At 38.3% G+C, this 20,649-nt stretch overlaps 2 protein-coding genes and 1 pseudogene across 3 annotated transcripts; 2 read left to right on the top strand and 1 right to left on the bottom strand.

Moving 5' to 3' along the window:
- Positions 1-1,992: 1,992 nt before the first annotated feature.
- LOC121945655 (uncharacterized) lies at positions 1,993-12,887 on the bottom strand (annotated as a pseudogene). Its single transcript, XR_015777980.1, has 5 exons — positions 12,675-12,887; positions 12,474-12,590; positions 11,776-11,892; positions 5,302-5,369; positions 1,993-4,483 (listed from the first exon to the last, which is right to left on the bottom strand). The product of XR_015777980.1 is annotated as an uncharacterized LOC121945655 (transcript).
- rpz (rapunzel) lies at positions 4,001-10,445 on the top strand. The gene is made up of 3 exons (XM_042489952.2): positions 4,001-4,078; positions 7,290-7,343; positions 7,560-10,445. Exon 3 carries the CDS (start codon positions 7,610-7,612, stop codon positions 8,291-8,293), a length of 684 nt encoding a protein of 227 aa, XP_042345886.1. The 5' UTR covers positions 4,001-4,078; positions 7,290-7,343; positions 7,560-7,609; the 3' UTR covers positions 8,294-10,445.
- LOC121945653 (protein rapunzel-like) lies at positions 12,785-18,725 on the top strand. The gene is made up of 3 exons (XM_088084602.1): positions 12,785-12,924; positions 14,502-14,998; positions 15,799-18,725. Exons 2-3 carry the CDS (start codon positions 14,505-14,507, stop codon positions 16,487-16,489), a joined length of 1,185 nt encoding a protein of 394 aa, XP_087940728.1. The 5' UTR covers positions 12,785-12,924; positions 14,502-14,504; the 3' UTR covers positions 16,490-18,725.
- Positions 18,726-20,649: the final 1,924 nt, after the last annotated feature.

Below are 20,649 nucleotides of genomic sequence, written 5' to 3'. Positions count from 1 at the left end.
TATGACAATTATACAATTGGACAATTTTTGATGTACTATGAAATTTCTTGATATGCTATACTATGACTTTTTTTCTGCCATACCACCCTATGACAGTGTTAGGCATGATATACTATAACATATTTTAAATACTAGGACAATTTTGACATAACATTCTATGACACTTTGTACATACTATACTATGACCATTTTGATATACTATACTTTTGGATTTAAGTATACAATAACATGTTTTATGGCATTCCATAGCTTTTTTGAACTCCTATACTATGACTTCTTTAATGTTATATGATATTCACCATACTATGACTTTTTTTTTTTTTTTTTTTTTTTAAACATTTTTGGGATACATTACCTTTGCATTTTTTGGTCATTTTAATGCTATACAATACTGCAACACTACTTAGGATTTTTTATGACATATAATAATTTGACTTTTTTATGATTTTTATAACATGTTATACAATTTTTCAAATGACCTAGTAAACAATGACGTTCTACAATTTTGCTTCCATACTATCCTGTGGCATCTTTAATCCTTTTTATGACACACTATCTTATGACATTTTTATGAAATTTATGGCATACTTTTCAGCCTTTTTTTTTTTTTTTACAAACTACACTGACATTTTTTTCCCTACCTTTTCTGACATACCATGTTATGGGATTTTAAAGAAATTATTCCATACCATGTTGTAACATTTTCATGAGGTAAGATGTGTTTTATGCCATACTATGACATTTTAATTTAAATGTATTTTTTCTTAGATACTGACATTTTCATATTTTTACAAACTATACCATGACAATTGTATGGCACAGTACTGTATAACTTCATCACATCTTCATGGCATACTGTGCTATGACATTTTTTAAAATGAAATTATTATGGAATACTATAGTATGACATTTTTATGAATCATATTTTTTTGAATACTTTTACTTTTTACATAACATTCCTACATACTTTGAAAATGATTTTTAATTGTTTTTAATGAAATACTATGCTGTGAATTCTTTGACTATTATTTAACTTTTTTTATGACAAATATCTGAAGCAAAAAAACTTTGAAAGGACATGTTTACATTCATGGCATACTATAGAATGGCAATTTTGTATTTTTATATTAATATTTTTCAGCTGATAGACAGTTATGATGTTGAGAAGCTTTTCTATTCTGTAGACGATATATACAGAGTTTTTCTTTGTGTTTGTGTTTTGTAGAACTCTGGACAATATGGATATGTTAATTTTTATTTTTTATTTATTTGTGCTGATGATGTTGAGATTCTTCTCAGGTCTTCTGATATGGTCTGAATAGTTTGAATCCAGTATTTAAATCAGTCACTTGTATTTCATTATAGTTGAATTATGTAACTAACCCTGAAAACAACATTACTTTGATCCTAATTTTTTATTGTTTAATTCTTTATTTCCATTTAAACCTTCGTCGCTGCATTGCATTGCATGCCTGTTGAAAATGCTAACTATAACTTAAGATTGAATAATGTATTTTGAGTAACTTACCTAACTTAACTAACTGCAAAAAGACACTATTATCTCATCGCCCCCTAGAGAATAGCGTCTGTAACTACAAGCAAGGCATCTATAATGGTCAATTTCTAGCCTAACATTTTTGAGTGAAGGACAAATGGGGAATTACCCATTTAAATGTTAACTGGCAAGACTTAAGAGGTATTGATTTTTTTCTCTGGTGGTGCATGTTAAATAATAAAGATAGTTTAAATACGATTGTAGGACTGTTTTTCTGTTGTAATCAAATAATCACGTCTGTCTAACTTTGTCTCTCTTAATTACTAACACGATTAAATATGTGTTTGCATCCAATTTTTTTTCTCTTTCAGTCAGTATTTGAGTTCTTTCAAACTTGAAGCAACAATGAACTTACTGACCCTTGAGGAAAGAAAGCTTTCTTTGTTCCAAAGTGCCTGATTGTGTTCTGGAAATTCAATAAAGAAAAACAACTTCCATTTATTTGTATCTATTTATTTTCAAGATGTACACATTGGATGTGCAATCAGCTTGTTTGGTGTCACATTTGACAATACAGTCTATATGCTCAAATTGGGTGTTTTATCCAAATAAATGTGGCTACAGTAGGCTAAAGTGGTCGTCCAACACATAAAAAATTAAATATACAACAAAAATAATAAAAGGAAGTGAAATATATTTCAGTTGACTTGTACTCATGGTTGTGTGCTTTTTGATCTGTTTACACTCACTGCCTCCAGACATCATTAATGCGGCTTTCAAACCGTCACCAGCTCGCTCCTCCTGCCCCCTGGCTAAAAAAAAACAAAACAAGAGCGTCTTGCAACAGAGACTGTTTGTCACTCTGCAGCCTAAATATTACGCACGTTGACCGCCGACCGACGCGCAGCTGATGTTGCACAAGTGTGGTTATTACCGTCGACTATCATATAGGGCCTGTGAGTATTCACCAGTGTGGCTTCGGTCTGAAACAGGATCTGTCTGACAGCTGCTGCGACAAATGCACAACGAGAACAGGCGTGCGTCCGGCTGGTGATCCGGCTGCTACACATGCGCCTGCTTTTTACAACAACACAGGATGAGCGTTGATGTGCGTCGTTTCTGAGCAGATCACGACGGTTTTTATCATTTCTAACGGAAACTGGTCTTTTTATGTCTATTTTTTCCTCCACTACAAACCGCAGAGAGCACAGGGCTGCTCTTGTGCTGCTGCTGCCTGAGGCGCGGTGTCTCAAAGGGGGGATGCGGGGTCTTTAACCTGCTGGGGGCTCAGGTCTGGACACGCACGGAGGCAAACGCCCATCATATTTGTGCCTATGTGATGTTGTAATATAGGACGTAAACATCACAGGCTTCAGCTAAGCTTTGAAGGGAACAGGATTGTTCTTTAACGCTTTGCCGGCAGCTGCCAATGTAATTTGCATAGGCGTTTGTTTTGGGGAAAACAGCTTCAACCACCGGCGTAATCACTTCCCCCAGAATCTGTTGGATTTGTCTGCATATTTTTGCGTTTGTACAGACTATATATTTTTGCCAGGCTAAATTGTTGCTAATTCAACCGTGGATAAAGGATCAGCATGATGACTTTGGCGCACTGAACTGGTGCGTTTACAGCTCAGTTTTTCGCGTTTTTAAATGCTACTTTTGGACCGACAGACATTAATTTAAATTTGTGAGAAGCGCCACCATGCTTTCAGTATTAACATAAATATATTTAAGTAAATACTATATTTAAACACGTGACAATATTTACTTTACGCTTTAAAGTGCCAGCTGCGCAATTTGGTGCATTTTTCTCGACGCAGTTTGATTAAAAAATGACTTTAAATTCGACTATTTTTGAAAATAGCTTTCAATTTTCGAGTACAACTGGACAAATTTCGACAGAATTAATATTATTATTACCTTTTAAGCGGGATAAACTTCTATGTTTTTTCTCCTGGAGCCTTTAAAGTGATCTTTGTGCCTTTGGGTGCACCTGTGCACTTTTGGAGAGGTCCATTTGGATCCATAGCACTGTCTTTGCCTGGTTGGATTCTAGGCGCATGAAAATATTTTGCTAGCAGTTTTTTCAGTCAAGTCCACAAGAAAAGGGTCTTTTTGACTCATAAATATCACCAATGGACTATTTGTAGCCTTCCAAAGATGCTCCAGGGCTTGGCAAACGCACAAAAAGCATCAAAAAGCGCCTCAGAGTTCAGCTGCGCACTGACTGACAATTGCGCTTCTGTACCAACTGTATGAGCACTGGATGGACCAGAATAAGTTGAAACTATAGGGGTGGGACATGGTGTATTTGAGGAGTGGGTTTTACCATTTAATGCCATTGGCATGGAATTTTAAAATGGCATTTTGGAGCTTAGGTATATTTGGGGCCAAAAGGGCCATTTCTGGGTTTTTGAGGCTTTCTGGGCTTTTTAAAATGAGTTTAGTCCAATCTGATCACCCCTACATATTCAACATACATGGAAGTGTCCTTTTTTGCAGGGATTGCTGGGAAGAAGAAGGAGGCTGTCGAGGTTGGGACTTTGGAGAGAGAGGTATAGTCTCAGCCACCCTCAAAAGGTAAGAAATCCTCTCTTTTTCTTTGGCCAATGGTGCCCAATGTTGTCTGGGATGTGCATGGAGACTATAAACTCAACATTTAGACAGAGAAAGTCAGCTTTTCAGGTGTATTTTGGTGTCTTTACTGGGTAATAGAATAGGGAGGGTCAGGGCATTATGGTGTGCATTAACAAGGAAACATGGAGGCACGGCTAGGGGGAGCCATAGCTAGGCAGGGAGGCAGCAGTGTGGCCCTGAACTGTTAGGAGTGTAGCTTGTTTTAGTACTCACAAACACAAGAACTCCGGAAGATACTTCATTGTTGTATGTTACTCTTCATTATTACAGTTATTGTTTGAACTGCAGGAGCCTCAAGGGTGTAACACTTCCTCAGAGAAGTGTCCCATCTGCCTCACAGGCTGTGATCTGTGAAGAGAGCAAACTGTCATATAACAAGAAGAAGTGGCAGGAAATTGGTCAAACAAGTCATGAAACATATGAAATAATCTGCTTTTGAAACAATTTGTATAGAATATAACGTGTAAATGTGGATTAGCTTAGCATTGCTGCTACCACAGAAAACATTCAAGATGGCCTCTCCACTGCAGGGAAACAGGTGAGAGCTGCCTGTCACTTCCTGATTAGACACACACAGTTGCTTTGTTTACAACAACAACAACACATAGTCAAATGTTTCTTCTCAGCAATGACTAAAGCTTTATATTTTCATATAGTTGGTGTCTGTGTAGGCGAGCAGCAATGCAGAAGCTGAGTCACTTTAGGCTGAGATTTTTTGACTGACATGTGGATGTGCTGTACATTATTTAAAAGGCCATGCTGTTACATAGCAGTGATTGGTTAACCCATTGAGAGCTGCAATAAAGCCCATTAATTAGCCCTTAATAACATTTATTAATAAATAACACTAATATGATTGTACATCAATTCTCAGTTGTCTCACAGTTGATTTTAAATGATATAAATTGATCAAGCAAACACTTTAAAACCTGCATTTGGCTTTGAAGAGTTAATTTAACGTTTTTTTAATTTGCACAAAGGGTTAATTCTCTGTTGCACATTGAAATGCAGCTGCAGGGAGCTGTCCGAATCACTAAAATCATCGCATTTCTGATCAATATCGCTCAAACTGTCCTGTACTTTGAAAAAATATCACTATAAAATGTAATATTTTTCTTGAGAGAGGTCATTTAAATAAAAAAAACTTCATTTAACCCTTTCATTACCTGCATCTCCTCTTTCAGTTTATCCTTTTGTGCTGCAACGTCGAGCCTTTTCAGTTTCAGATCATCATCTGTGGAAACAAGGACACAAAAATAAGAAATATAAAACACACATATGTTATTTGTTGACCATTTAGAAGCTTTTAAGTACCAAATACAAAGTAGTGAACTCTTTTTATCGGCTGTCATAAGAGAAAAAAAGCAAAGAAATTATATTTTTGGGTCAAGCAGATGTGTTTCAGATCAAATACTGAGAAGATACGATGCCAAAAAATTATAAAAATTTAGCAAACATGATATTTAATAAGCATATTATGTGGATTTTATCTCATTTTACAGCATTTTTCAAATAAAGTTTTCAACAGAAATAAAAAAAAGTCAAACATTTGCGCATGTTTTTGCTTAAACAGGCCTTCAACATTTAACCAGAAGCTAAAGGGTTAAATCTTCCCTCTGAGCGTCACTGCTCTCAGTCCACACTGATGGTGCTGAAAGCAGAGGGTGGATATTATGGGTGTTTTTGTTATTATTGGTAAATTACTGCCCCCTGTGGTGGACACGGGTATTTTAAAAAGGGACGAAAACAAAACAGAAAGCTACCCAGGCTGTTAATACAATGACTACAATGACAGACGGAGTGTGTGTGTGTGTGTGTGTGTGTGTGTGTGTGTGTGTGTGTGTGTGTGTGTGTGTGTGCGCGCGTGCGTGTCAGGGCCTGTTTGAACATGCACAGCCTTGTGGTCATCAGCTGTCAGGTCCCCAGCTGTTTTATCTTTGTTACTGTGTTGTAATCTAAGGGTGGTATGTGTCTGTAGCACCAGAGCGCGCATGCCGAGCCGCAGCTCACTCAGAGGTGAAGTGGAGGATAACGGCGTGCTCGAGGCAGCTCTGAGGCTGATGTCACTGCCCCATATTATGCTGGTGTTTGTGGGAAAACACCAGCATAATCCAGTTCTAACCCTCTGAAACCTAGACCGACATGAGGATTTTTGTGCTGCCTCTCACAAGCATTTAAACCTTTGAAACTTGAACAAATTGCTTTGATTTCTTTCAAAAACATGCAGAAAAGGCAATCAGCAACTTGGCATATAATTCCCTGCAAAATACAAAAAAAGAAAAGAAAAAAAGTGAAAGATGTCAAGAAAATGGCCCGATAATTAGCTTTAAAAAAGAGGGATGGAGAAGAGAATGATAGATAAAACAGAGACAGAATCAATAGAAAACAAATAACTAGAGAAAATATCAAGAAAAATATATTTATAATTACTATAATTCTATATTTAAAATCAGGTTACAAAAATATGTATTAATATATATATTATATATACATATATTCTTTTTGTGTTTTTTTAATAACTTGAGATAATTTTATAATTTATAACTTTTCACTAATCATTTGTTATTTTTTGGGTCAGTAGTTACTTGCTCACTGCCATTTTTTCATGTTTTTGAAAGAAATAAAGCCAATGTTCTCAGGTTTCAAAGGGTTAGCAAACACAAGTTTTTTGTAGCCTTCAGCAGCTCACACTCGTCACTTTAAACACGTGAACTGTGTCTCTAAATCGGCTTAAAATCATGTAAAAATATGTACAGTTGCTCCTGTTATGTAATAAACGTGTCTTGCAGCTCAGTCGGCCGTTTGTACTGCAGCTCTGTCACACCCTTCAGCTGCTCGCATCTCAACATGCCGTCACTCACTGAGCTGCTGCCGCTGAGGAGCTATCAGCTCGGCCCATAGAAACGCACAGAGAGCAGCCTGGTGCTGAAAAGGCTCGAGTGCTGAGAGAAGCTCAGTCACTGAGACTGAGAGGCTGTTAACTCCCTCACTGCTGAATACTGCAACCAGGAAGGGACAAAAATCTGTTCACTTCCTGGTTCAGAGAGTTTTTTATATTTTGGTTGGTTGAGAGACAAAATGAACCAGAATCATCACCCTGCAACTTCTGATATGTTTGAATCTTGTGTCTAAATCTGTTTGTCTTTTGTTTCAGGAATCACTGATCAGAAGGAGGTTCCTATCTGAGCTTGAAGAGAAGAAATTTGATGTAAGAAGCTTCAGCTCTCCTCCCACCGATAAACTGCAGATGTATTTCGCCATAGTGTGTCAAGTAATTCTGTGAAACTGCCATGAAATGCTTAAGTCTGTGGCTGTGCAAGCCGTCAGAAAAGGAACTGAAATAATCTGCTTCATTTTAACAGATGTGGCTTCAGCATCCTAAAAGCCACCAGTTAGAGTAAACTGTGTTCTTCCTCTGTCACAGACGTCCACATCTGCACAGTGGCATCAACATCTGCAGCGCCTGAGAACATCATGATGGACGAGGAGATCATCGAGGACCGGGCCAAGCTGAAGCAGGGCCTGGTCAAAGTGCTCCAGTGCGTGTCCACCATCTCTTCAGCAGCAGCTGTAGTCAACCCAATTTTCGGCGTGGCCGGTTCCCTGATCCGGGTGGTGCTGCACCACATCGATGACGAAGACATCCGCACCCTGAAGCGCGAGTTTGGCTCCGTCCACCGGGCGCTGGACGAGCTCTCTCAGCTGAACCGCAACACGCTGGTGCAGATCACGAAAGAAACGCTGGACGGCCAGTACTGCCGCGTGGAGGAGAACCTCAAGAACCAGTTCAGAAAGTTCATGGAGATGGTGGAGGCGCGGCCGGAGCACCGGGAGCGCAAGAAGGACGACTTCGAGGAGAGCTACGCCAATGACTTGGGAGACCAGAACCTGCACACGCTCTACGACGGCGTGGTGGGCAAACCGAAGCTCTTCAGCAAACCCATCCTGGAGGTCTACCTGAAGCACTCGCAGGGCGACCGCCGCACCATGGAGCGGCTCTGCACACGCCTCACCTATCTGTTCTGCATCGGCCTCATCGCCCTCATGGGCTACGCCGCCATCATCGGAGACGACGAGGAGGGTCTGAGCGAGGAGTGGGCTGAGAAGATGGAGCACGTGCAGGAGAAGATGCAGGATGCTCTTCGCAGGTGCAAATGAAGAAGAAGACGCCTGAAGAAGAGCTTCTTTTTTTTTCTGCACTGCTGCTTCTCCGTCACAGTCAGGACTCACATGTCCACATTCCCTCTGTAACTGTCCTCTTTTTCTCTCCTTATAAGCACTTTGTAAACGTCTCGGCATGGCTTGAAAGCCCAGTGATAATGAGCAACAGTATGTCTCAATCTTTTCAAAACGCTGATGGTCCGAACTTCAGTCTTTGAGTCACAGGCATGTTTGCTCTGTCCAGACTGAAGTAAACACAACTAAATTACTACACCATATTTCAAACTGACTTCATGACACAATTTGGTTAAATTCACTGATAAACTCTTCAGATTGTGTGATAAATCCTAATAACACTGCTGTGGTTTCAAATGATACAGAACACTTTGGGATAAATCAGCCAAAATACTCCAGAAGTTTTGGGCAATATCCCATGCAAAAGATTACTCACATCTATAAAATTGGCTTAATTCAGTGTATGAGTTTGCATTGTACCCTGACAATTATGCACTTTAAAAAATGACACTACAACACACAAGTAAATCGGTTGATTAGGACAAGTTTCAGCTACACTCAAAAGTTCTATAAATTCAGATTTAAGACATAATAGGTAATTTTACTATGTATCCCACCCAAAATGCACTTTTCATATTAAATTTATGACTCTACAAGTAAATCAGTTGGTTGGAGTGAGCAACTAGCCTGAATAAAAATTCAAGAAAACTGAACACAGAAACAGGCTCAGGATTTTGTCATATAACTAACTCCACTAGAGGGCCTCACTTGAACTCCTGAAGATTACACAAAACAACATCCTTTTTTATGTTACGCCATAATTGCCAAACAGCAGAGTTTATGACTATAATCTATAATATAAAAATGCAAAAACACAGAGCGAATATCCCAAAGTTTCCAGAGCTATGAATGTAACTACAGACATCAAATCATATCATGTCATATACTACACATGATCATACTGTGCAAATCAACAAAACATATTCCACAGATATTGTATGTTTCTCATGCATGATCATTATACACTATTGTCGCTGCACTAAATTTAATGTAATTTTATACTAATTTCTGACGCTGCTGTACCAAGTTCTTTATTTTTTTGCAGTTAGAGAATTGAAAACACTAACAAAACACTGAGTACAATCTGATTTGTTGTAACACTACAGAAGAATACACAAATATAAGTTACCATTTATTAGTACAAATTGCAATATACGCTTCCATTTTTAATTATTACTTTATGTTTCTGCAAAACTGGGGTATTTGGCTTTCTAAATGTGGATTCAGACAAAGTCGTAACGTCACTGGATGAATCCTTCCACTCTTATCATTACCTGCCTACTCTTATGTTTTCTTTTTCATGTGCAGGAAGTGCACCAAGTATGGTTGTTATATAAAGATGAAATTATAAATGGGTTTCTTTGGCGTATGGCCATTTAGAGCCTAAAAAACAATTAATATTCAATATTTTAGGGTTGTTTTTTTTTACAGTTAAGCCATAGCATCAAGGTAAAAGATTTAGCTCCTCTCATACTCTTCCTTATCTGACCAACAGTGCCTAAATGTGCCAATTTTGTATCATTTTCTTCTTTTAAGGGGTTTTGTCTTAATCATTAGAGTATATTTTTGTGTAAGGCATTATGTTTTGAATGGTCGACAGTTCAGCTTTTAAACGTGTGGTTAAAACATTGTTTGTAAATGTGAGTCTTCTTTTATTTGTTTGTTTTAGCAGAATTGTGATATCAGGAGGGTTTGGATCGCTTTATCAGGAATGTTCAAAGAGACGGCAAAGTTATAATTTAGAAAAAATAGAGCAAACGTGATCACTAAACAGTATCTGTCCTCAATGGCTAATCATTTTCTATATTTTTATCATTTTTTGACACAGGTCTAGTCAGTTTTACTCTCATCTTTTCGACACATAACTCTGTTTATGGTTTATGGTTCTGTTACAACAGATTCAGAGTTGGCGACATAAATATAAATGCTGTCAATATTGAGGAATATTATATGAACCTCTTAAAGGCTTATGTAAATGCCATATATGTGAATATGTTGCCCTTTGTTGTTACAAATCTTTGATGCCTGGTTGTATATGTACCACTATAAATAAATAAATAAATATAAATACTGATACGGAGCGTCAATTCTTTAGTATGTTAACAACAGCGATGTGGAAAAATGTAAAAATTAAAGGTCTGTATTGGAATTAAAATATGTCACTGTATTAAAGATGTATTGACTAGAGTTGAAAAAAAAATTAAATATATGTAGCCTATTTACAAAGACCCTGCAAAACATGCAAATATTGGCTTGATTTCTTTCAAAAACACCGAAAGAAGGCAATAAGGAACTTCAAAAGACATGACCAAAAAAAAGTAGAGTGCAAATAGTTACAAGAAAATTATCAAGAAATTAAAAATAAAATAACAATAAGCAACAAAATGACTTGAAATATATTCTGCAGCATAATATTAAATCTATAATGCTGATAATTATTTTTATATTTTTCTGGACATTTTCTTGTCACCATTTACCAATTTATGCCCAATGGCTTTTTTTTATTTTTTCGAAAGACATCAAACCAAGTTTCAAAGGTATAAATGCTTGTGAAAGGCATCTGAATGCAGCACAAAAAAATGATGTCTATCTGGGCTTCAAAGGTTTGACAGTGGTAAAATGTAACTAAGTATATTTACTCGAGTACAAGAATGAACAGAATAACAGATTATTAGATCTGGGACTTTTCATTATCATTTAGCCTATTTTTATTTTTGAAATATATATCTAGCCTATATATTTATATCTGGGGCTATTTAGAAAATAGAAATAGAAATAGATAGAAAAAATAGAAGGAGGCCTGTCATCTCAGAGAGGCCGTGATAAAGACAAAAACGTATCACTAGATCAATTTCACATGCGCTTTTTTCTGTACCGCCTCACAAACAAAAAATTATAATCCGAAAAAAGTGTTCACTCTTAAACTAAAACCTGGAATTTCAAACGGGTAAATGTCTTTCTTGAATAAATAAAAATAAAATAAATGACATGAAAGGTGCAATTCACAAATTTGTCCGCAAGAGGGCACGAGTACTTCACTTGCTGCACCATTACACCTGTTCTCAGTGAACTCCTCGGGGGCCACAGGACGGAAGCATCACATCTGCAAACTGAAGAGCTATTAAAGCCTTCTTATTTTGACGCACACACACAGATTTGCTAAATGACCTGCGCGAAGCCAATCCAAATAAATCAGAGGATCAAAGGAGGGGAAGAATTAACCTGAGGTGAAGTAAAATGGGCACGCGGCCTCGGTTAATTCCTCTGGTATGGCCCTCATGCATCATTTTCCAGCTGAACAGGTTTGACTCACAGCTCAGAGTTGGGGAGCCGAAACAGGAAAATGAGCATTGCATGCGTTTGAAATGCAGACTAGTGAGACACAAAGATTTGAGGTTTCTTACCTGCCTGCAGACTGAGCGATGAGCGTCTTCGAGCCGCCGATGCGCGTCGTTTATCATGTGGTGAAGCTCGTTTTTCTCTCCGTCATGATGAGCTCGCGTCGGTGAATCCATTTCCACCTGAAAAAAAAAAACAAATTATAAATCAGATATTCAGATAAAATAATTGGGTATGAAACAAGGGGAAATATTCCTGCATGATGCGAAGCTCTTCATTGTTTGGAGGAAAAACGATTTTGTTTGTTTTGTTTTTTGTTTTTTTTTGGTGAGGGAGGTTCAGCTCGGGCGCTCACAGGGCGCGTCGTGTGCGCGCAGATGAAAGGGATGTTAGATATAATTTGATCATCATAAAGTCCTCTGAGTAATTAAAGAAAACAATACTACATTCAGTCTCATTTCTATTTTCAATGCATATTTTAACCTGACACATTTAAATTCCTGACAGATCTGTGTGGAGAGGTGACGCACATCTGTTATAAATAAACACTGTGCGGTTGACAAACATCCATTAACATCGCAGATTCTGAATCTTGTCACAAATCCAAACGTTTAAGGTGTATTTAAATCACATTTGCGTGTCCACAGCGCATCAATTTATGGTTTAAGATGCGGATGTGGTAAATATAAAAACGGTTGCATGAATTTATCGCACTCAAACACTAAAAATACAAAATAAAACAATATTTTCCAGCTCGTCTTACTTCAAGTTTGAATCCTTTAACGCTCCACAACAGCTGAAGTGCAAAATGGTAATGATGAGACATGTGCACAAAGTGCGCAAGACACCTCTCAGGAAGAAATCCGTCGAGAATACATCGGAAATTATTCACAACAAACAAATATTTAAATTCAGATGTGGAGAAGAGACTGGATCGTCCTTTCATGGTGCCATGATGAAGAAAATGGAACCGACCACTCGCAGTTTCTCTCTCTCTCTCTCCTCCTCTCTCTCTCTCTCCCTCTCTCTCTCCTTTGCAGACATCCAGTGCGCATTTCTTCTTCCTCTCTGGATCCTGTTTTTGGACCCCTCCTCAGCTCCGCGGTGAATAAGAGAATCGTGGGAATTTTCTCCAACTTGAAGGGAAAAAAAAACTTGTTTGCAGCTGTTGGAGCTCATCAGGCGTGAAGGAGCAGCAGAGTCATTTCATTCAGGTACAGAAAAAAAAGACGCTGTTATTATAGGAATGTGATGAATGTTCTTATCTTCCATCACAGGGGGTAAATATGCTGTAAGGTGTGTCCGAGGCTCTCAGGGGATTTGTGCGTAAAATAGCCTGCCGTTGCGCATTTCGTTTATGTGCGCATGACAGTTAAACATGTTTGGACGTATGACAGCCCATTTTTTTAATAAAAGGATGTTTTGTTGCTCATACACCGTTTACTAAAATGTTTTCCAAGGAAAACATGTTTAATTTTCTTTACAATAAATACCGACATGAATAAATTAAATCACTGTCGACATTAATTTGTGGAGGAGTTGCGTGACGCAGCGTCAGACAAACATCTGAACAGAGAGGAGGTGATTTATGTATGTCAGGTTGCACGCGAGGATGAAAGGGGATTTTTAAACATGCTTTGGCCTTGGTCTGCTCTGAAATGAGTCATCTGCAGACACAAGGGCATCTGTGTCATTTTCTCATCCCAAGTCATCTCAGGCCCCCATTTTGTTTACATGACATCATTACCTGCCTCCTTCTGGGTGGGGAGGTTTTTGTCACAGCTGACAGGGTCAAGGTAAAGATTTTGTCTTTTTACATCCTGCACTTGAAGCCTGACATCATATTTAGCTCCTGTAATAACAGGAAAAACTGATTTTGACATTTGACCGTTGGTTTAAACTTTGTGGCATTTCTTCTTTGCTATCCATATTCTAGGCCTGCAACTGAAATTGTTTTCGTTTCATGTTAATTTCATCAAATAAATGAAGCAGAAAATAAATAAGCAGAGGCTTTTGGGTGATTTTTCTTTAAAAATAACTAAATTATTCCATTATCAAACAAGCTGCAGATTGTAAATTGATCAACAAATATTTTCAGCTCTAAAATATTCAAGTAACTATTCATCAATCTATTTTATGATCTTAAAAGTTCCAGTTTGTAGGATTTAGAGGCACCTATTGGCAGAAATGGTATATAATATTTATTGCTATGTTTTCTTCAGTTTACTTCCAGCTTTTGCTGGCGAGCACTTTTACAAACAAAAACCATCCTGCACAGTATAACTTTAAATGTGAATAAGTTGGACAAAACACTTTGGCGCTTTAGACTTGTAAGAAAGTATAAGATAATGTTCTACATTGGTGGTTTCTAACTTGATAACCTTTAGAGGGATCACAAAAAAGATTTGAGGGGTTGTAAGAGGAGTAATGGAGATAAAATAAATGTTATGCTACCTAATTACACAGCAGTATTTCCTTTTGGTCATCGATCTTTGTTTTTTAAATGAAATAGTAAATAGATGCACCTTTTCTGGCCAATCTGAGAAATGTTGAGGGAAAAATCATTTTGGTGAAGCTGCTGAAAATCTATAGACCTTAAAAACCTGTGAAAAAGGTTTACAGCTTCATTTTAAGGGTTCATTAGACCAAAAAAGGTTGAAAACAAGTGTTGTAGCTGAAAATGGTCAGTCCTTCTTTGGGCAGGTGAAGGTCATGGATCACAAACAAAGATTTTAACCCATTTTGTCACAAACAACTTCTTCCTGATGGATTTTGTCCCTCTGTGTCTCAGAACATGACCAGTTCACTGGAGAAGGTCGTGGCCCAGAAGAAGGAGGCCATCGAGGCAGTGATGGACATGTTCGCGAAGGGTGCCGAGGTGTTGGCAAGCGCCGTGGGCGAGCTGTTCCCCCTCTGTGAGGCTGCCGCTCCGGTGCTCCGCCTGGCTTTAGACAACGTCCAGAGCAAAGAAGTCTTCTACGTCAAAGAGCAGTTCCTGACAGTGAGGAACAAGCTCGACGTGCTCTCCACCCAACTGGACGACATCGACTGCGAGATCAGGAAGGGGAGACTGGACTCCCAGTACTTCTCAGTGGAGGAGAACATTAGGAACCAGTTTCGGAAATATATGGACATCTTGGAGGCAAAGCAGCAGTTCAGGGAGGTGAAGACCAGACTTTTTGTGGAGCACTTTGCCAAAACAGGCGGAGAGAAAAACCTGTTTGTGCTGTATGATGCTCTGATGGGGGCAAACAGCTTTGGAGAGTCGGTTTTAGAGCTGGTTGAAAGGTAAATTTCCTCTTCATACTCATCATTTTTCATCATATTTTTGTTTCTGGGGATGTTGCAGGTCTCATGTTCCACTGGGGGTTGATACACATATTTACCAATAACCTTCCATGGCTTTGAAGCAAATTTGAAAGACCATACATACTTAATAGTTAAATATAACTTAGGGACTGTTCATTATTTATGAGATGGAAGGGGGTGGCACAAAAAGGAGGAGCATGTCAAATATTTTTTGAGCACTGGGAGGGACAGATTTTTTTTAATTTTGGCTTTAGGGGAGGGGCATACAACTTAAGATGGCTGTATTCTCTATTTATTTTACAGTTGGTTTTTTAAAGGTAACATGCCTTCAGAACTCATGGGCCCGAGTTTCTTAGAAAATGTGGGGATTTTTTTTTTACAAAAATTTTGACAATTTTTTTTGGTGGCTATTTTCAAAGAAAAAAAGGACTATTTTTTGTTTCTTTAGTGAAAGATTTTAAAAAGCAATTTTTTAAAACAACAACAAATCTCTTCCAAACAAGCAGGTCCATGGGTTTGGGAGGCATGTTTTCTTTAAAAATCACTAAAACTAACATCAATTATCACAGCCAGAAACTGTGAAAACAAAAATAATCATTGAGATTTTCACATTTCCAACAGTCTTTGAACACATGATGTATTAATATACAGTTTTGTGAAACAAGATTCCACGACTTTTCCATGTTTTTCATGACCGTGTGAACCCCGTCCACTCCTCTGCATCAGTCTTGGAACACCAAATAAATTATTTAAATGAAAATATTTTTTCTGTTTTGCAGGTATGTAGCAAGGAACCGTCGTCTCCTGGAGGATTTCTGTGTCCGCATGAAGGAGCTCTTCTGTTTGGGCCTGATCGCTCTGCTCGGGCACTGTGCTTTAACTCAGGCCCAAGAGGAAGAAGATGATAAAATCCGAGAGTGGAGCAGTAAAATTGAAGAAGTTGAGTCCCACATGAAGATGACCATTGAGTCTTGTATTGCTGCTTTCCCGGAGCAAGCTAAATTAGATTCCCAGCACCTGCTGCAAGACAAGCACGAGGAAACCCTGCAAGAAACGACTCGGCAGCTTCTTGAGTTCTTGCTGAAAAAGTACGACTGGGTCAGCTGGTCTGTACGGCTAATAAACCATTCAGGGAGCACCTACCGTAACTGGCGAGCAGGGGAGCACTTTCACCACGTGGCGGGGCAGAACTGGTTCGAGGTGCTGCAGGTGAACAACATCAACCTGGTGGTGTCGTACAGCACCAAACCCCAGCCGGTGCCTCGTGACTGCATCCAGCAGGTGATGGAGGGCCAGGGGAAGAAGGGAAACGCCCCGGCGGTGGTGGAGGTGTTGGAGAAGCAGCTGTGTGGGTTTGTTGTTCACGCTGTCAGTCGCCACAAGGAGTCTGCAGCTGCATGGAGCTTTCCGGAAGACTGTCACTACTGGGAGAGACACAAGAATGTGGCAGTGTGCGTGCACTCAGAGTAGAGCTGATACACATTTAAAATTTAAAATTTACAGCAAAGAGGGAGTTTAGGTTGAGATACTGTTGATTTGTGCTTCTTGTTCATCTGCAAGAGTGAGCTGAGATTATCAGCATGTAAGTTTATCATGAAATTAAATACTTAAGTGGCCAGAGTGCACAAAGCAGCATCAAAATAGAGCTTGTTTATCAAAGAGTATTTATCAAAGTGCCAGGATCCCCTACACCCCCTGTATGAGGTCCTGGCCAAGCCCCTAATGTCCAGAAATTCTAGAAATGTCCTAATATTCCAGAAACATGCAAACATCACTGAAATGTCATAAAATCCTAGAAACATAGCCAAGCAAGTTGGGTATCCCTGGTTTATGGTGGGCCATCAGATTTCTAATTAATTAATGTGAATGTCAAAAACTGGGAATGCACTGAACCCATAATTTTACCTACTTTCCAAATCTTGGAGTCAAGCCCCTTTTTAAGAGTCGCAATATAAATCTAAGGGGTAATGAGATGGTTAATAGAGTACGAATAAAAAAAATAAATGTTGCTACAAATATTATATACATATATAAATTATGTATAATATTTGTAGTATTTCCATTTTTCTACAAATCAGTGCTTTTTTATTATGGACGGGAATCAAAAATCGCAGTTCCAAATTGTCCAATTCATCATAATCCTTTGCCTAGGAGCTTATCAATACCTGCAATCAACGGCTGTATGTTTTTCTGACAGTTGAGCTTTTAAAACAATTTTGTCAAACTTGTGCATCTGCATGTCTGGAAACTTGCAACAGTAAGGAGTCATTGCAGAGAGGAAAAAAAAGTGGCTTCATTTCACACAAAAAAAGACGACAACAGTGCTACTTGTCATGTCTGTAAAATAATATTTTAGAAACCAGATCTTTTCCTAACCACCACCAAGTGCTTTTGTGCTTAAACCTAACCACAGGTTAATCAGTGCTGTTAAAACAGAAAGTTTAAATATATCCGCTACATAATAACGTGCAAATTTAACAAATCTGCGGTTTGAAGTATGTGCAATGTTTACATTTTTTTGGCGATTGGGTTTTTACTTTCCATAGCTGTTACTATATTCTCATGTTATTTCACACACACACATAAAAACGACTCATAAGATTCATGAGGTGAGGCAGCACAAGTAGTGGATTGATACTCGGTATCAGCCAATACTTCAAGTCAACATATCGGTATTAGGAGAGAAAATGTCAGATCGGTGCATCCCAATTTCATTTCAGATTTGTTAAATAAATTCAATCACAAATGCACTTTTACTAGATTTACGGGTTGTGTCAACTTTTTTACAGTAGACAATTGATTTACTGATGTTTGATGTGAATTTATTTTATGTTGTAGCTGTTTAAACGGCTTGTATATTATGAACTGTGTCACTTGTATTTGTAATTTATGAGTTACTAACCTGCTTGTTTAGAACTATAAGACATTTCACACTAACACAGTACCGTGTATATTAAAGGGAAGTGTCTGTGCTTATACCTCAGCTGCATACAGTCATAATCGAGTCTCCCATGAGAAGCGGCTGCTGCACCTACAGCTCTAAAGAGATGGTTTTGCTGAGGCTGCATCTCCGGAGCTGTGCTCCCATTTTGTCTGTGCTCAGCAGGCTGGCCTACATAACTCTGACGGGGGGGCAGAGGTCACTTTTTCAGGCGTGAAAAACAAGAGGCTTGGAGTTTGGCACTGGAGATGCGACAATGTGCCTTGTGTTTTAAACACATTCAAAGCCCTCGAACCAAAACCAAACCTCACTGCTCACCAGTGCTGTGCCTCCAATTATGCAATGGACGATTCTGTTTGCTGGATTCTTCATTTGTGCATTTTATTTTTGGAACGTTTGCTCAGAACATTGCTGTGTTTGCTTTGCACTTCCAAGCTAAATATGATGGACTTTTTTATTATTTATGTATGATTTTTTGTACTATGTGAAAGGCATTTTTCTTAGTTTGTTATGATTTCCTGTTACTTTAAACAAACCACTGTGACTTTTGCCAGAAATTTAAATTATTTTCTCTCCTGTTTGCATCAAAAGATTTCTGCAGAAAAGAGAAATCTATCACAACACCCTACATTCATGAATTGTGTGTGTTTAATCCACTCTGTTATACTGATCAACTGTATCAAAATGGCATGTATTATTGTACTTAAACCACATCATCTTCCATATTCACACTAAATAATCTCAATAAAGTCTGTGCATGATCAACATTTATCAACATCTTTATGCTTTATGACAATTAACAACCAAATACAAATAGTTAATGGACGTGTAAACAAGTATAATCTAATATCTGCCTCTCTTTTCTTGTACAAATGTGATTTACGCTGCACCGTTAGCGTCTGTGCCCATTAAAACAAGGCAGTGCACCCTCAGCAACAGGCACTCCGGCTAATTTAATTGATATTTACACATAAGTCAGCATTTCCTGACCACAGCTCTGGTTTGATGGTCTATGAATAACCCTCGGCTGAGCTAATAACCTGCAGACGAGCAGCAAAGTGCTTGGCTTAGCAGGATGGTATCAGTCATAATGCCTGGTGTAGGTGCAGAGCGGGTGGAGACGGCCATCATTTCATATCTCGGTGGATCTGGAGGGTCTTTAGCTGCTCGTAAATTCAGCCTGTCAGAATCCATCAAGTGCTATCTGTAATATGCAGCGCAGGGCAGGAGAGAGTGCACTGCGTTGAATCATACAAGGTTTCTGTGTCTGTAGCAGAAAATAGCTGTTGGTGGGAGGATGAGGATGTTGCGAGGACAAATTCACAGTTAATGCTGTCCAGCACTGACCAAATTTAGGAACAGTCTTCTAGACGCAGGCGTGCTGGTGCAGCATTAAACATGGGTTTGTTTTGCTTTTCTCTTTTTTACAAAGTGAGTATGCAACAGGCAAACTCAGTGATGCTGCTGGTCCTTCATCTCTACCTGCGGTGACACTCGAGCATTTAAAAGATCTTTAATGTGAAAGCACGTTGAAATGTTTTTTTTTTGTTTACAAAAGGTATTGGCTGTTTTTAAATTATTTCAGTTTGTGTGTGTGTATCAGTGCTTTTTGGAAACTATCAGTACAATTTAACAATACCGTGATTATGCTAAAAACTAGGCCTGCACCAAGTACCATTTTGGGGGTTTAGAAGCTGCAGAGATAATTACCAGCAAATTATCAAAGCTTTGAGGGTACACAACAGGACCACCTGAACCCGAACCGTACTTTGGCAGGACTAACGTGTGTGAGAAAGAGAGCGAAAGAGAGGGGAAAGAAAAGTTGGATGGTGGACTATTGCATGTGATGTTTCTGTTACTTATTAATAACTCGATCACTGTGGGTCGGACCTCCTCATTATATGCAAAGCAAGCGCTTCATTATAGCTGCCAAAAGTGGATAAGAGTTTACATTTTGACTCACCTGCTCCTTTTCGTCTTGAGACGGCTGATTAAATAGCTTTATGCAAGGATCAGTGACTGCGCTGGGGACACTGGTTTCCTTTCCTTTCAATTTCCTCCACCGGTTTCCTAGTAAAGAAAAAAAAATCAGAACAAAACAAAAACTTGAAATACTGGAACATGATTTGCATATCGATTACCATGGTAACAACTGAAGCTTCGAAAACATTCAGGTCAGCCCACTCATACCCTTGATAATTTGGGCCATTGAAACGTGGTATTAAAGTTTCATACCATTAGATTTCTACTCCAGCTGCACTTGACACAGAAGAGAGAATTATCAATTGTTTCATTTAGCTCTTTGAAAGAAAATTCCCCAAAATGCTAAACTAGTCCTTTAATATGAGGCTGTCTTTATTCATATTTATTTTTTAAACTTTTTGTTTCAGTTCATCTTTTTAGTTTGTCTTGATCCTGTTTATTATTATTATTTTATTAAGTGAACAATGTAAAAATGATCACTCTGTTATTGGCATCGTGCATTCTAAGAAATGAAACTGAAACTGAACAATTTGAGTGCTAATCTGAACATCCTAATAAATAAATAAATAAATAAATAAATACATAAATAAATAAATAAATAAAGGTAAAACTGAGCTCTTTACATTTGTAACTGTTTAATTCTAAACTAAACATGCTCGAGTACAAAACCAAAACAAAAAGTACATGCGTCACTGTCCAAACACTC

Source organism: Plectropomus leopardus, chromosome 11 (genome assembly GCF_026936395.1).
Source record: "Plectropomus leopardus strain MGB_pleo_1.0 chromosome 11, ASM2693639v1, whole genome shotgun sequence".
In the NCBI taxonomy this organism is placed as follows: domain Eukaryota; kingdom Metazoa; phylum Chordata; class Actinopteri; order Perciformes; family Serranidae; genus Plectropomus; species Plectropomus leopardus.
Note: the sequence above shows the minus strand (reverse complement) of the source record. Positions and strands in the feature narration are given on the sequence as shown.